The sequence below is a fragment of the Osmerus eperlanus genome, chromosome 11, assembly GCF_963692335.1.
Source record: "Osmerus eperlanus chromosome 11, fOsmEpe2.1, whole genome shotgun sequence".
Lineage (NCBI taxonomy): Eukaryota > Metazoa > Chordata > Actinopteri > Osmeriformes > Osmeridae > Osmerus > Osmerus eperlanus.
In genome coordinates, this window is record NC_085028.1 from 7969512 (window position 1) to 7984139 (window position 14628).

Below are 14628 nucleotides of genomic sequence, written 5' to 3' on the forward strand. Positions count from 1 at the left end.
ATAGGCAATCTCCCCTGACACAGACATGAGCGTGCGCGCACACACACACACACAAACGCACACTCCTCATTAAGAGATACACAGACCCAAAACAACAAACAAACAATCACACACACACATTTAGAAATCCCCTTCTGCCTCACTAGCACAGCACCCTACTGAAATACTACTGTTAGTGTCAGAACAAGAAAGACAGACATATATCTGTCTCGCTCTCTCTACCTCTGTCCCTCCCTCCTGCTGTTTCACAACCTACCTTTACCCCCCTCTCTCCTTCTGAGTACATACCGGAAGCAAAATCAAGCAACTGTGTGAGTTGTAAGGTTATTGGGTCGTAGCCACCACATTCTTGAGAGAAGAAAAATGCTCATTCAGATACAGTAGCAAGACAAGATGGACATATGGCATTCAAGGAATGACCACATGCTAGTCTCAATTTGCATGAAAACAATGAGAACACAGTGTGGTATGGCTAGCCGCTCACAGAAGAGAACCTGGACTTCTCTGAAAGCTGTTCTCTGATACACTGAACTAACACACATGCACTGTCTGGCACACACACACTGAGTGACTATGCGCACATGCCCCTCCACACACATTCCTCCGCATGATGGGGATGAAAGAATGTGTGTGTGTTACATGTTTGGGGAAATTGGGGGTGAAAGAGAGAGATCAGGATAGAAAGAGACAGAGATAATGTCAAGTTGTGTGTGGGTGTGTGCCTCTGTGCATCAGTACCAGGTTAACACCTTGAAGGACAGAGGAAATGGAAACATTCAAATATCATGTGACTTCCTGGTGCTGTGGCATCAACACCCAGCCCTGTCCTTCCCCTCCATTCCCCTCTTCATCTCCTTCTCCTGAGTAACTCAGTCCCTCTCTTCTCTTCTTTTCCATTCAGACTAACTCCATCCCTCTCTTTTTCTCCATCTTCTGACTAACTCCCTCCCTCCCTTTCTTCTTCTTTTGACTCCTTCTCTCTCTTCTCCTTCTGATCTCCACACAGGGACATACAGTATATCCATATTCAAGATGCTTTATAGTCCATGACAGAAGGGACAAAACCACACCAAAGATTCCTAAGAGTCTCTGTTCTTTTAACGGTCTTGTTTAAAGACAGGACTCATGTACAAAGAATGCAGTTGGGAGAATTATCCTGAGTGTAACCCCTGTGACGAGTGTGTTCTACTGACCAGGTCTGGTGTGCTGCTCATTTCCTGTATGAGCTGTCACTTCCTGTCCAGGGTTTCTAGAGGCAAAGCCCAGCTGAGTGCCCCGGAACCCTGCTGTCTGAATCACTACATCCCAGTGTCTGGCCACACACTCATACACTTCCTGTCCTACAGCCAGACCGGAAGGGTCCGCATGAGAAAGAAATTGGCTGTTTTCCAGCCAATGAGCCACACAGATAAGGGTCAGGTGACTCATTCCTTACCAGTGACCCACCAATGACACACAAGGCCTCAATGAATGAACAATAACAAACCAGGTCATCCCTACACTACATTGGATGACTATCCACCCAAAAATCGGTCTCAGCCAATAGGGTGTGATGGTCCCACCCCCCCTTTATGTGTAGCTAATGTGCTTCTTCTCAGCTAATAAAGCCATGGGAGACCCAGTCAGCTGTTTCCTGTTAACTTCATCAGGATATCCTCCTTCCAAGAACTATAACTCTGTCTGAGAAGAGCCTTTGTGGAGCGCCCTCTCCTCCTCGCAATTGCACGCAGGCAAACCCACACCTGTCAGTCTGTCATGGTCCCATATGTGAGGACTTACTTACAGACAGACATGAGGCAGGTGTAATAACAGCCAGCGAGATCTCCCCCTGGAACAACACTTGCATGTGTGTGTGTGAGAGGGTTTCTGCTCTTCTCTGGCTCTGCTCTCTACATCAGAAGCCAGAGACAACAACAGAAAAGACCAGTAGAAGAACCCTGATTATTAGAGCGCTAGGATAACAGCAGTGAGGTGCCTCCCTACTACTGCTACATAACACTTCATACTAACCACAACTGTCATCCCCAGAGCTACAGAAACCATCCCTGGAGAGCTGTAGGACGCCTGCATGGTAATGGGAACAGACTGGCCTAGGCTAGCCTAAGCTACTGTGTTTTAGGTTTAGGTCTGGGCTACGCTACTGTGTTATCTGTCTGGGCTGGGATAACCCAAGCTACAGTGTTATCTAGGCTGCTCCTTCATAATGGAGGCCTTGATTGCAGCGTGAGAACCCACAGATAACGCTAGGGGGAGGAGAATGAGCTGAACATGAGCTGTGTGTGTGCATATGTTGTGATTGAAATCCCAGAGCCTTGGTTTTAGCCGTGATTAACATACGTTTGTGTGTACGGGGATGGGCATAATCTACCTCTATGCTTCAATCAACCAGTATAAACCTTCCAGAAGCTTCATCTCACACAGACTTTGATGTCATATCGAGACCAGCCTTGGACAGCTTGGCTGGCTCTGATGGTCCAATCACTAAATAGACAGGCCTATGCAGGCCTGTGTAAATCACTAAGCAGACCAGTCCTTTGTGAGCCTGACAGCCACCATGTTCAGCCCTATAACCCTGTCAGAAGCTTTGTGCTCAGGCCAATAACCCTGTTTAAGTGCTCTGTGGAATGGATGGTGGATGAGGATCTCTCTCTCTGTCTTTCTCACCCTCAGTAAAGCTTTCCCTCTCTCTTTATCCCTCCCTCTACTCTCTGACCCTCTTCCTGTTATCTACCTGCCCCCCCCCCAATCTCCCTCTCTTTCCCTCCATCTCTCTGTCCCAGTCCCTCTCCAGGCTACTGGCGTGCTGCAAATGAGAGCCCTCCTCCACATCTGCGTTTATCCTGCCGCTAAAACCAACAGACTATATTTACTCCAGTCAAACAGGGCCGCCAAGGGCTGCCCGTGGAGAGGGAGGGAGGGAATATTCTGAGACTTCCTAGGAGAGCTAGTTTACTCTTCCTCACACTCACCGTCCTCCCTACAATTGAGTTTCAGAGCTACATGGACACCTAATGGGAAAAGTAAAAGAGTGAGTGAGGGTGTATGTGTGTGCGTGTACAGTGTGCGTGTACAGTAGGACGAGGAGGATACCTAACCCAATTGTTATTATTTACGACCCAAAGGAGCTATAAACTACAGGCTCGTTTCAGCTGACATCTTGCTCCCTAGAACTCCCCATAACTCTAGACCTCTGACATCGTCATCTGTTAACTGAAACATGGGCAGGCCTTAGCAAGAGCAAGGAGCAGTAGGGAGTACTCTGCAGGAGAAGCAGGATCCTGGAGGTGCTTGTTTGAGGAGAGACAGGACAGGCAGACCCCAGAAGGAGCTTTTTCAAGGAGAAGCAGAAGTGGTCTTCCTTAGGGGGCGTAGGAGGAGTAGGACCCAGGAAAAGCAGGCCTCAGGGGGAGTAGGAGGAGCAGGACCCAGGAAAAGCAGGCCTCAGGGGGAGTAGGAGGAGCAGGACCCAGGAAAAGCAGGCCTCAGGGGGAGTAGGAGGAGCAGGACCCAGGAAAAGCAGGCCTCAGGGGGAGTAGGAGGAGCAGGACCCAGGAAAAGCAGGCCTCAGGGGGAGTAGGAGGAGCAGGACCCAGGAAAAGCAGGCCTCAGGGGGAGTAGGAGGAGCAGGACCCAGGAAAAGCAGGCCTCAGGGCAGCCTCATCCATCACAGAGATAACGATGGCAACACAGAACTGCAGGTGGTGTTGCTCCAAAGAAACACATGCACCTGTGTTTACACTGCACCTCAGAATTATATCTGGTACCAGCTGTGCCCAGTGACCTGATCAGATCAGCCTGGACCCACAGGTAAATGTGGGCACCGGGCTTCAGTACACTTGGTGCTAGACCAACCTCTTTCAGTACCTTCAGTACTAGACCAACCTCTCAGTACCTTCAGTACTAGACCAACCTCTTTCAGTACCTTCAGTACTAGACCAACCTCTTTCAGTACCTTCAGTACTAGACCAACCTCTTTCAGTACCTTCAGTACTAGACCAACCTCTCAGTACCTTCAGTACTAGACCAACCTCTCAGTACCTTCAGTACTAGACCAACCTCTTTCAGTACCTTCAGTACTAGACCAACCTCTCAGTACCTTCAGTACTAGACCAACCTCTTTCAGTACCTTCAGTACTAGACCAACCTCTCAGTACCTTCAGTACTAGACCAACCTCTTTCAGTACCTTCAGTACTAGACCAACCACTTTCAGTACCTTCAGTACTAGACCTACCTCTTTCAGGGTACGGTGTAGCTTCTTCAAAATACATTTTGAGACAATCTGAGTAGGTCAGGGTTTGGGATTTGAACCACGGTCTCTATAAGGGGATGTGTGTGTGCTGCTCCGCTGTATCCTTCCTTCTCTGCATGGTTGTTGATGAGTGGTTTGACAAGCTCACGTTCCAAACACCGATCACTTCAAGCCCGACTTCTCCCGTTTGCCATGACACAGGCCAGATGGTACCCCTAGCCTGGGGCTGTCTCCTCCCTATCACCCTCCTCTCTCTCTCCCTCTCCCCAACCTATGTTGCTAATGAGCGTGATGGAGCATGGTGTCTGGGGGTGTCGCTTACAGACAAGATGAAAGTCGTGACAGCAATATTTTGTTTGTTTACACTTCAGACTTTAACCTTTATGTTACTTGGAAGTCCTGAGGGGGATAAATATGAACCTGGCATGAATAGCAGTTGTAGTTTTAGAATAAAAACAGTGGGAGGAGTTCCAGAGTGGTGGTTTCTGGGAAAGGACTCCTGCCGGGCTGGTTGGCATCTACAGCCTGATTCAGGGCCTCAGCCACAGACAAACACTATATGGTCCTGACCCAATCCTTACTGCCAATGTAAACCCACAACAACAAAAACAACAGCGGAATGCTTATTTAAAGAAATCCCTTTAAGTAGCATAGACACACCATAGCACAGTAGTTTCACAAAGTCCAAAACTGAGCACGGCAGGATTGAAAGTGCAAAGTCATCTTGGTCTGGTGACGTTGTAGATTAGAAGGACCCAGAGGCTACATTATAGCAGACCCACACCTCGATTCACCCCACAGGCAGTAAGATGTTGACTCTTTCAGTACTCTTTCATGTTCAATGTTTCAATGTTGACTCAAATTCCGAGTCAGCACACAAACCTGAGAACGAGTTCCTTTCAATCAAAAGTCCATAATCTTCTAATGAGGAAGTAAAGTAGGGAGTTAGGTGAGTCACCCTACTCACAATCACTAGGATAGGGTGTGTGAATCGCAGTATTCTCTACTGGGGGACCACAACTCATTATTCATCTCATTTTGGAATAATTCATTTAGGATACTAGGAAGCCTAGAAAATAGTCTGACGCAGCAAAACAGAACTGTGCCATATTTCTTAAGATCACAAAAATAAAAACAGACTTTGTCCCAATGGAGATGTTTTACTACAAGAAGCGTTTTCCTACACCAAACGTCCCAAGTGGCAGACCGAGAGGGGATTAGCATACTACATAAACACTGTGTTAAACACAATACCACAGGCTCTCTTACACTATTTGAAAAAGGCAAGCTTTTGATCTGCGAAGCTGATTTTGATTCCTTAGTGAACTTTGTAGACTTAAATGCAACAAACATTAAAGTACACTGTAAATAAAAGAGTAGCTATAGGCCTACATACAATAATTACATTCGGTAGCTAGAAACTGACACTCGATATTTGTAAAACACACACGACATAACTTAGACAACTATAAGTATTGCCATTCAAGTGTTGCCGTCTCAATAACTTGTTGTCTTGAATGCTCCAGCCATCTAGAGAACATCCGGTGATACCGTATTCCACGGATCGCTGCAACTTCAAATAGTTAACTGGCCCAGTTGGCATTGGATTCAAATCAATAGTATCTGTCCAACCATTTAACGAATTTGATGTCCACTCTGTTTATCAACCTGTTATGATAACCGTAAGACGTTTGGAATTGTGGAAATCCCCAAAATAAAATTAGCCTGAGAAGAATTTTTCAGTAAAGCACAGTTGTAAGAGTCGGTTAGGTTGGAGCGAGGGGAGTGCAAGGATCATGCTGGAATCTGAAGCACCTGGTCGCGATTACACCGTATTAACAGTGGTATTCAGAGCTTTACAAAAATGCACTGTACTATATCTGTTATAATGTCATTTCCTCCCAAATTTAGCAAATGGGTCAACATTTATATCCTTGAAAAAAGAAGAGTGTAGCCAAAGCCAGATACAGGCTCTTAAGAGCCCCCCGCCCCCAACTTAATCATCATAATCAACACTGGTCTCAGTCGTTATCCCATCACTTAAGGAGAGGAAGCAATGAAAATACACTATGCCGCGTGCTGTCATATCGTTCCGTGTGTGGACGACCTAAATTTTTGACGTGATATTTCCTGAGGCTTGGAGGGCACAGTGATTGGACTAATGTGCAACGACACGCCAACGCTCCCACTCACAATCTTAACACACGCACACACGAACACAAAATCATTAATAGGAGCCCAGTCCCTGGTGCAGAACACAGCTTGTACTTTGCGGAACCTTCGCGTTTTTAACGACACATGTACAGTAGGCACCAGTACACAAATAGGTTGGCCTGAGACAGGTAGTGCGTTATGAGCATGATCAGCTACTCGTTTCTTTACACTATAAACCTTTCAGCGGACTACTACGTGACCATGCTGCAGTTTTCAGCCACCGTGAGCTTCATGCGAGCCCCCCAGTGAAAGTGTCTAAAGTATATTCAAGGGGCCTGACCTTTCCTGTAAAACAAAGCCCTAAATGAAACAATCTCCATAGCGCTTTCCGATTGCAGCACTTCTCAAAATTCAAAGCTCGTTCAAGCCAACTGGATGAGGGTTACGTTCCCAGCTATATCTTGGACAATGGTGCCATTGTCTGGAACTTGTAGTTTTACCATTGTCGTTTGGCCTTTACAACTGTGATTAACTCAGGTATGAAAAACTACAACCTAAACACTACATGCATGCGCAGTAATGCCCGGCTGATCAGGAAGGCAGTGGTATATTTTGTAGTTAATAAAACATGTTGCAGTAATTGATATATAGTAAGACGTATCTAGCTTACTGAATAATACAAACCATTTCAAAGGCATATTTTCGCCCAGCCTCTCGGGACGTGAAACACGTTCAAACCACGTCGGCAAAGCATACTATTGAAGCTGTGACTAACGTTACGATAGGCTGAAGTTGGGCAGCTCTCGAAGCTCTTGTGGCTAGCTTGGAGAGTAGGCGAAGCCACTTTCAATGTTGGATAGCCTCAACTGCTTAACTAAAAACTTATTAAAAAAAAAAACAGATGCAAAGCTTAGCTTACCTAGCGTGGTCTTCTCACTTCGAAAGAACTTATATCCCTTCAGGAAGAGTCACAATCTATTTGAGAAAGATTCATTTCCCGATAGTCGACAGACCCGTTTCTATGGCGCTCGAGACGTTGCCAAGAATGCTCCCTCCGATCACACAGTCCAACCGAAACCACGGTGCCTGGCTCGCACAAGATCTCCAGCCGCACTGCGCCTGTGCGAGCATGCCTGCTGCACTACCAATAGTAAAACATAGATGGCGCTTCTAATGGCAAGTAATACAGGAATGAAAAATGAAGACATAATAAATAATAAAAAATTGGATGACACAAGGTAAGTTGACAAAAAACTAAAATGTACTGAAATTGAGTGTGATCTGTTGTTCTACAAGGGATAATAAAAACGTGAAACGTGAAATAATAAGAACGTGATTCCCCGTCTTGTTTTTTGGATATTCACAGGTAAATAGCGCGACCATGTGGTCTGGCCGGGTGACCAATTAAAAATAATAAAAATAAATACAATTTATTTGATCAGACGCTCATCTAATTGTCTCTACGACTCGTAATGCTACTATGACGCAAACTTTAGCCACTCGTGGTCTCACGAGTGCCAACGTCATGGTTTTGCCCCCAGGATGTTGATAGGTCATAGAGTCATTAGGACATAAACGCTAGAAATGAAGGTAACGGAGGTCCTTCAGTTTTTCATACAAACATGACCTCTTTAAGAAGGATAGTTCCGAAGTGGAGATGTTTACTCTTGGAATTAAAACAAACTTTAAAGGTAAAACGATTTAACATGTCCTTATAAAAACATTTCTGAGGTGAATTGACAACGTAATTCATGAATTTGGTCCTTAGGGAAAACATTTGACAAATAAACAGAAACAGAAGAAACAGAAACTAAAATATTATTTTATTGCCTCCCCCCTTTCCATTTCTCTGTCTTATACTCTCATCCTACCATTCTGTTCCCCTGTCATCTCCCTGTCTGGATCACAGGAGCAGGAGGAGAGAGGCCTTGATGTAGACGAAGGTGATGAAGATGTCACTGTGTACCTGGACGCCATCCCCACCATGCGGTATCATTATTCCTGTGGGCAGAACTTCATCCAGTGCCTGACCACCTACTCAGACCGTGGTGTTGTGGGCTTCCAGTGGGGGCATACCATGTCCACACACAGAGTGAGTAGGTCTACATCTTTAGACCTAGACCTATCTGTCAGACAGAAAACGTAAAATGTGTATCCATACTACACCTCTTTACTGGTTTACAAGGTCTCCCTTCTTTCTTGCACTTATTTCTTTTCTCTACCCACTTCCCCCTCCCCCACCTGCTTCTCCCCCCCAGATGGAGGTGTGGACAGAGAACTTCAAAGGGGACTTCAGCCACACTCAAAGCCTGCCCCTGGATAGTGGGTTCAGGGTAGAGCACCTGGTGTCCGTGCCCAGCCACAGGGTGTTCGTGGGGGCCTGCAATGACCTTTCTCTCAGGATGTTCTCAGACCCCAACCAGGGAATGTCTGTGCAGTACCAAGTCATCTGTCCAGGCTCCGTGTTCTGCATGCACTACTGTAGAGAGACTGGGCAGCTACTCACTGGTGGCATGGGCATCATCACCTTCTGGGGCTTCTGGATCAGTACACAGGTAGGGCTGGGGTGTGAGTGTGGGATGTTTGTTGGAAGAACATAGAGATATAAAGGGAGACAGGGATTCCGAACTAAACCCTGCGAATATACTAATACGATATCTGTATGCAGCTTAGTTGTCTGTTTACACCCACCTTACTTGACCCTCTCTAGATCCCTCTTGGTCTTCTGCGTGTGATGGATTGGACCAGCAGCTCGCTGCGTAGAGACAGCACTGTCAGCGCCCTGCTGACGGAGAGTCAGACACTCTATGCCCTCTGCGACCGCAGCATCAAGAGCTTCGACCACGCTGGCAGCCAGGAGTACAGGGAGTTCAGGGGGCGGGGCCAGAGCACACTGCGTTGCGTGTCTCCAGACTGGGTCCAGAGGTACATCTACACGGGGGACATAACGGGATTTGTGCAGGTATGAACAAGAACAGTACAGGAAAATTGCTCTTTATATAATGTGTTTATGTACTGTATGAAGTGTATACATTTTTACTTTGATCTATAGATAAACCTCACAATCCCCCCCCCCCCCCTTTCTCCTTCAGGTGTGGAGCCGGGACACCAGGTGCTTGCTGCAGGAGTTCAGGGCCCACACCCGCTCGGTGTCCACCCTCCTGCTGCGTCCCAACACCCACACCCTCCTCACTTCCTCCCCAGACGGCTGGCTGAAAGAGTGGAGCAGCAGCGGCAATCTCCTCCTCAAGCTCTTCCTGGATGAACCAGGAGGAGTCCGTAACCTCTGGCCCCTTGGAGAGCATGACATACTCTGCCAGGCGCTATCCTCCTTCTCCGTGTGGCACCTGCAGAACCTTTACCGACTGTTCAACGAGCCAGGCTGTGGAATGCAGGTGCTGAGGAGGGTGGAGGGCGGCCGGGGGAGAGCCCAGCTCCTGGCCGTGTCCCAGGACAGCATCGTCAGGCTCATCTCCCCCATCAGCGGGGAGCTGCTCCTGATCTCCTGGCCCTTCCTCCTCCTAGACAAAGCGCTCACCTATGCCTACAACCCCGGTCGCAAGGAACTGTTTGTGGCCAGCGGTTTGCCTGAGGTCCTAGTAATGGACCTGACCCTCTGCCCCAGCCCTGCCAAGCACCTCGTCTGTACCTCCAAGAACAAGGACCAGGACGACAGCGTGATGTGTGTGGAGGCAGTGCTGTTGGGTGGAACAGGTCTGGGCACTGCAGAGCCTCCATCCTGTCTGGTTTTCAGTGGTCACCTTAACGGGATGCTCCAGTTGTTATCTCCTCACAGGTTGCTCTGCCCGGCCATCAAGGCCCATGCTGGGGCCATCCTGCAGATGAGCAGCTTGGCTGGCCTCCGACCTCAGCTGTGCTGCTACGGCTCAGACAAACAGCTCAGTATCTGGGAGGTGGGGTTGAGGGAGAGCCTTGTGGAGGTGACCCCCTGGGCCAGAGTCTCCTCCACCTCCGGAGTGGTCTTCTTGCGTCTCTTCCTCCACCTCCGGAGTGGTCTTCTTGCGTCTCTTCTCAGGCCTGGTCTTCGCCGTGACCCCCAACTACAGCCTGCTTTTCTTTTCCCTCCCCGAAGGGAGGTGCCTGAGGATGGAGAGGAACCCCCCCAGCACCATCTCCTGCCTGGACGGCTGCCCTTCCCTGGGATTGGTGGCGCTGGCAGGACCCCTAGGGATTGTGGAGGTAAGGAAGGTTTGGTTGTGGATTTAGGTTAGGGGGAGTGAGATAAGAATAATTGACTCGACCCAGAAGCAAAATATGGTTGTACGTGAGCATCCCAGGTTTTAAAAAGTCAACAGCTCACAAAAATAAATCCCCCCCAGGTGTGGGAGACCAGGGGCACCCAGCAGGTGGAGATGCGTCTGGGGACGGCCATCAGCCAGGTGTGCTTTGCCAACGCCCGCGGAGACCTCTTAGTGTGTCTTGGGGACTGCATCTGCATCATTTTCGGCCAGCGCTATCTGCCCGCCAGGCTTGTCAGGCAGGTGCTCCTCCTGGCCCCTGTGGATGACCTCCTAGAGGACCCCACTCCTTTCCTGCCACGCTCTCAGAGCTGCTACGACCTGGCTGCCGTGCCCAGGCTGGTCCTGATGCATGGCGAGGCCTCGCCAGACCTAGGGCAGGCTCCAATGGAGTACTATGAGGTGGTGGCCGACTCGGAGCTGGACGACTCGGAGCTGAACAATGTGGAGCTGGCAAGGCCAGGCACAGGAAGGAAAGCCAGCCTACAGGAAGTACTGGCCAAGGACAGGATGAGAAAGTCTCAGGCGCGGGTGTTGACTCTGTTAAGTGCAAACAGAGAAAAGCCAAGTGAGTCGACTGACTTTTCAGTGACTTCTCCTATATCTTAATACTTCATTTATCTTTATAACTGCAATATTCTTACTTTCCTTGGTGAAGAAATCTTCATTGAATATGCAAATGATTTTTATTACATATCTTCATATTGAATTTTGTTCACTTTTCTCATCCACAGGGCCCTGGCCTTTTGCTCTGCCTTTGGTCAAAACAATGGAAGAAGAGGAAGTGAATCTGAAGGATGAGTCAATGGCGGAAGAGCCAGGAGACTATGACTCCTCCCTGCCCCCTATGGAGTCCCTCCACTTTGATATCTTGCTCCAGAACTGGCCCATCGCACCCGATGGCTACCTCCCCAACTCCATCATCCGCAGCTGGATGCCTGGCCAGGAGCAACCCAAGCCCCAGGGGCCCAAGGACATCCTTGCCCTAGAGAGAACCTTCCCGCTGGAGGACGAGGAACCAGAAACAGAGGTCACTGTCATCATGGCTACAGCCAAAGCTGCCCGGCTCCGCAAGCCCGTCCCTCCAACGCCATCTCCCGACTCCTCCCTGGAGGATGTGCCCCAAGAGGACGACAGCTGCGACCTGCTGAAGAGCATTGCAGAGAGCCCATGGTTGATAGCGAGGCCTGATGTAGACCTGGCCATGGTGATAAATGCCTTGCTGCGCACCATGGATGGGATGGACTGCGTGGTGTATGATAAGTGTATGGAGGCCTTGCTCAGGCTTTTCAAGGCATACCCCATCCCGCCCGAGATCGTAGAGAAACTCTCCCTGACCCTGTTCAAGCACATGCAGAATGGGAACCCCCTCTGGAAACGCCTGCAGGCCATGAAGAATCTGGCCAATCTGGAACTGTTACAGGACAAGGACCTTTTCAAATTGGCAGAGGTGGGTGGGTTGGTTGGTTGGATGGATAGTTGGATGGATGGACGGCTGGAAAGACAAACTGATAAAGTTGCATCAACTTTATGACTGTTGTCTTGTGTCCCAGGTTCTCTTGGACGAGGTAGTTGACCTGAGGAACATGGCAAGGGATATCCTGTCCCGGTTCTTCCACATAGACAACATGACTGCCCTGTTCCCTAGACTGCAGTTGGACACTGGGTGAGGTGTTGTGCTAAGCTGCCAAATGTTTTATTTTTTATGTTGATAGTGTAGAAATATAAATTGACATTTATATTTGTAGACAGAAATTAGACAAAGACATTTACATTATATTTATATTTCTTTGACACAATTGAAAGTGCACTTAAAGTAATGATTATGTTAAGATACTTAATGACAACTTTAATACACGTAAGGATGTTTATACTCATACTTTGTAAGTATTCTTTAAGTATCATATTTTTTCCTTGCACATTCCTTGCATGATTTATTGCATGATACACAAGACCTCTGTTTTGTCATTAACTTAATATGTAATCTTTTAGAGACAGTATTAAAATAATGGCCACACAAATACTGTATTTATTTTAGTACAGTTTTAGAGGGTTACAGTATCAGAAGCAACATATTGATCTCAAACATTCGGCTACAATTGTGAGGCTGATAAACGTTTCCACTCCTTGTCGTCTTTCCACTCCCTATAGACATAAACTTCTCAATCACCTGAAGAGGACCCTGACAGAGGAGCTGGATCTGAAACCAGTCACCCTTCAGATACCCAGAACACTCTCCATAGTGCAGATTGAACCCAGTATGACTGTTCTTTTAAATCATCAGAATGATTTAACGGTTTTCATTTGATAGAAATTAACTTTTTTTCTTGATGATTTTCGATCCCCTCCCCCCTCCACCACCCACTCTCTCTTTCTCAGAGAAAGTTTCTCTCGTTCAGCTGATTGCCCCACCGGCACCTTATTCAGACAGCCTAAAGCAAGGTACTGACCCTCATAGATGACTGAATAGATGTTTCTTCGTTGTTGTTGCTACCGTTGCTGATAGCCAATGACCAGCCACTATATCCCTGTATCACTCATGCAGAGAGTAAGTCCTGATTGGCTGACTGTCAGATTGATCATTTGCCCCTCCCTGTATCAGTTCCAGCCAATCAGGGCCTTCCTCTCCAGGCCGCTTTGTTGCCGCCGGTTGCTAACTAACCAGGCAGCGCGTCTGCTGATGGAAAAGTTCTGATTTGAATCAGGGGCAGGCAAATGCTGATTTTCTGCCCCAGTTAGTCAGTCATCCTCGCTGTGTTCATGGAGAAGAACCCTGGACATCTGAGGAACATGAATATGCTCTTCTGTCAGGACAGAAGTGGTGAGCTGAAAAATGGTTTGACTTTCGTTTCTCTTAGCCCCCTCAGACTGCAAAGTGGGGATCCCTGACTTGCCCCTGACTTGGCCTACGCAGAAGCCCCGACCGGCCCCCGAGCCCTGTAAGCCCTGCAAGCCCAGCCCACCATGTGACGACCACCCTCAACACCGACCAACCCCCCCACGCAAACACAAGACGTTCCGCAAGTTCACCCTGTCCACTGTCAGGAAGTCTGCCGTCACAGAAATCCAGGAAGTGGATGAAGACCTGACCCTCATTGAGGTCTACAGGACAACTAAGATCCACGGGGGTGTTAAGATGTCCCGCCCCTGCATGCCTCCCTCTGCAGCCTCCACTTCCAGTTCCAGGAATTTACGTCTGGAACCTATCAAGGGCGGGAGAGACCCCAACTGGAGAAAGAGCCTCAACAAGCTTGTCTCTCTTTATGGCTTCCGCTCCCTGCATGCATCCCGCCTGGTTCCCCTGGGGCCCCTGGCAGTCCCCGGCGTGTCCCAGTACCTTCCCTGCTCCCTGCCTCTTCTCCAGAGCTGGTCGGCCATTCAGGTGTCCCTGGGGCAGAGGGTGGTGCAGAGGGTCCAAGTGAGCACACCATCAGGAAGAAAGCCTCCCCCCCAGTTCCACCACGGTGTGCCACTTCCCTGGCAGCTTAATAGCCACACCCTGGACCCTTCTGGGGAGAGCCAGTATGGCAGGCTGGAAGTGGACTGGGTCAGGGGGCCCCTGAAAGTGCTACCACGAAGCCAAGAGGAAAAGCTGAGGCTCCCTCCGATCAGCTTCAAGTATCACCCTACATAAACACCAGGGGGCAGTATGGGACTTGGAGTTCTCCTGTCTTGGATCGTATTTTTTTTGTCAGGCAATAACTATTTGATAATTGTGTAATAACTGTGCCTCAATTGTACACACTTGAAAGCACACTTGTTTTATGTAATAATAAAATGGAATGTTGGGGATCTTTGGCAATTCCGTGTCTTGACGTTTTTTAACAACTAGATATAGATCTGGTAACTATATTCAGCCCGTGCTTTGGTTGAGTTGGACTTACATATACACAGGGGATGGCCCCAGTTGTCAACATGCTATTTAAGCTATCGGGCAAAATACGATATGACAGATGACACAGCCG

At 48.3% G+C, this 14628-nt stretch overlaps 2 protein-coding genes across 5 annotated transcripts in view; one reads left to right on the forward strand and one right to left on the reverse strand.

Annotated features, from left to right (window-relative positions):
• Nucleotides 1-7483, reverse strand: part of sipa1l3 (signal-induced proliferation-associated 1 like 3) — a 48879-nt gene extending 41396 nt beyond the window's left edge. For both annotated transcript variants that reach the window (XM_062473674.1, XM_062473673.1), the window contains exon 1: nucleotides 7324-7483. The gene's annotated coding sequence lies outside the window, so the exon portion shown is untranslated. The remainder of the gene's footprint in view (nucleotides 1-7323) is intronic.
• Nucleotides 6426-14448, forward strand: LOC134029533 (WD repeat-containing protein 87-like). Of its 3 annotated transcripts, none has more exons than XM_062473676.1 (12): nucleotides 6426-7642; nucleotides 8314-8496; nucleotides 8663-8959; nucleotides 9115-9366; nucleotides 9497-10374; nucleotides 10409-10604; nucleotides 10745-11231; nucleotides 11398-12113; nucleotides 12217-12329; nucleotides 12815-12921; nucleotides 13043-13105; nucleotides 13522-14448. In XM_062473676.1, the coding sequence occupies exons 2-12, from the start codon at nucleotides 8389-8391 to the stop codon at nucleotides 14295-14297; spliced, it is 3993 nt and encodes a 1330-aa protein (XP_062329660.1). In that variant the 5' UTR covers nucleotides 6426-7642; nucleotides 8314-8388; the 3' UTR covers nucleotides 14298-14448. The 3 variants fall into 3 exon arrangements, with proteins under 3 accessions (XP_062329660.1, XP_062329659.1, XP_062329661.1); XM_062473675.1 differs by lacking the exon at nucleotides 6426-7642 and adding an exon at nucleotides 7980-8095; XM_062473677.1 differs by lacking the exons at nucleotides 6426-7642; nucleotides 13043-13105; nucleotides 13522-14448 and adding an exon at nucleotides 7980-8095 and having other exon boundaries at nucleotides 12217-12334.
• Nucleotides 14449-14628: the final 180 nt, after the last annotated feature.

Excerpts from the sequence above, each read along its gene's own strand:
- LOC134029533 (XM_062473675.1), top strand. The coding sequence starts at position 8,027 with ATGACCTCTTTAAGAAGGATAGTTCCGAAGTGGAGATGTTTACTCTTG. Across the intron at positions 8,096-8,313 it reads AATTAAAACAAACTTTAAAG|GAGCAGGAGGAGAGAGGCCT; the intron begins GTAAAACGATTT and ends TCTGGATCACAG. Across the intron at positions 10,375-10,408 it reads TGGGCCAGAGTCTCCTCCAC|CTCCGGAGTGGTCTTCTTGC; the intron begins CTCCGGAGTGGT and ends CTCTTCCTCCAC.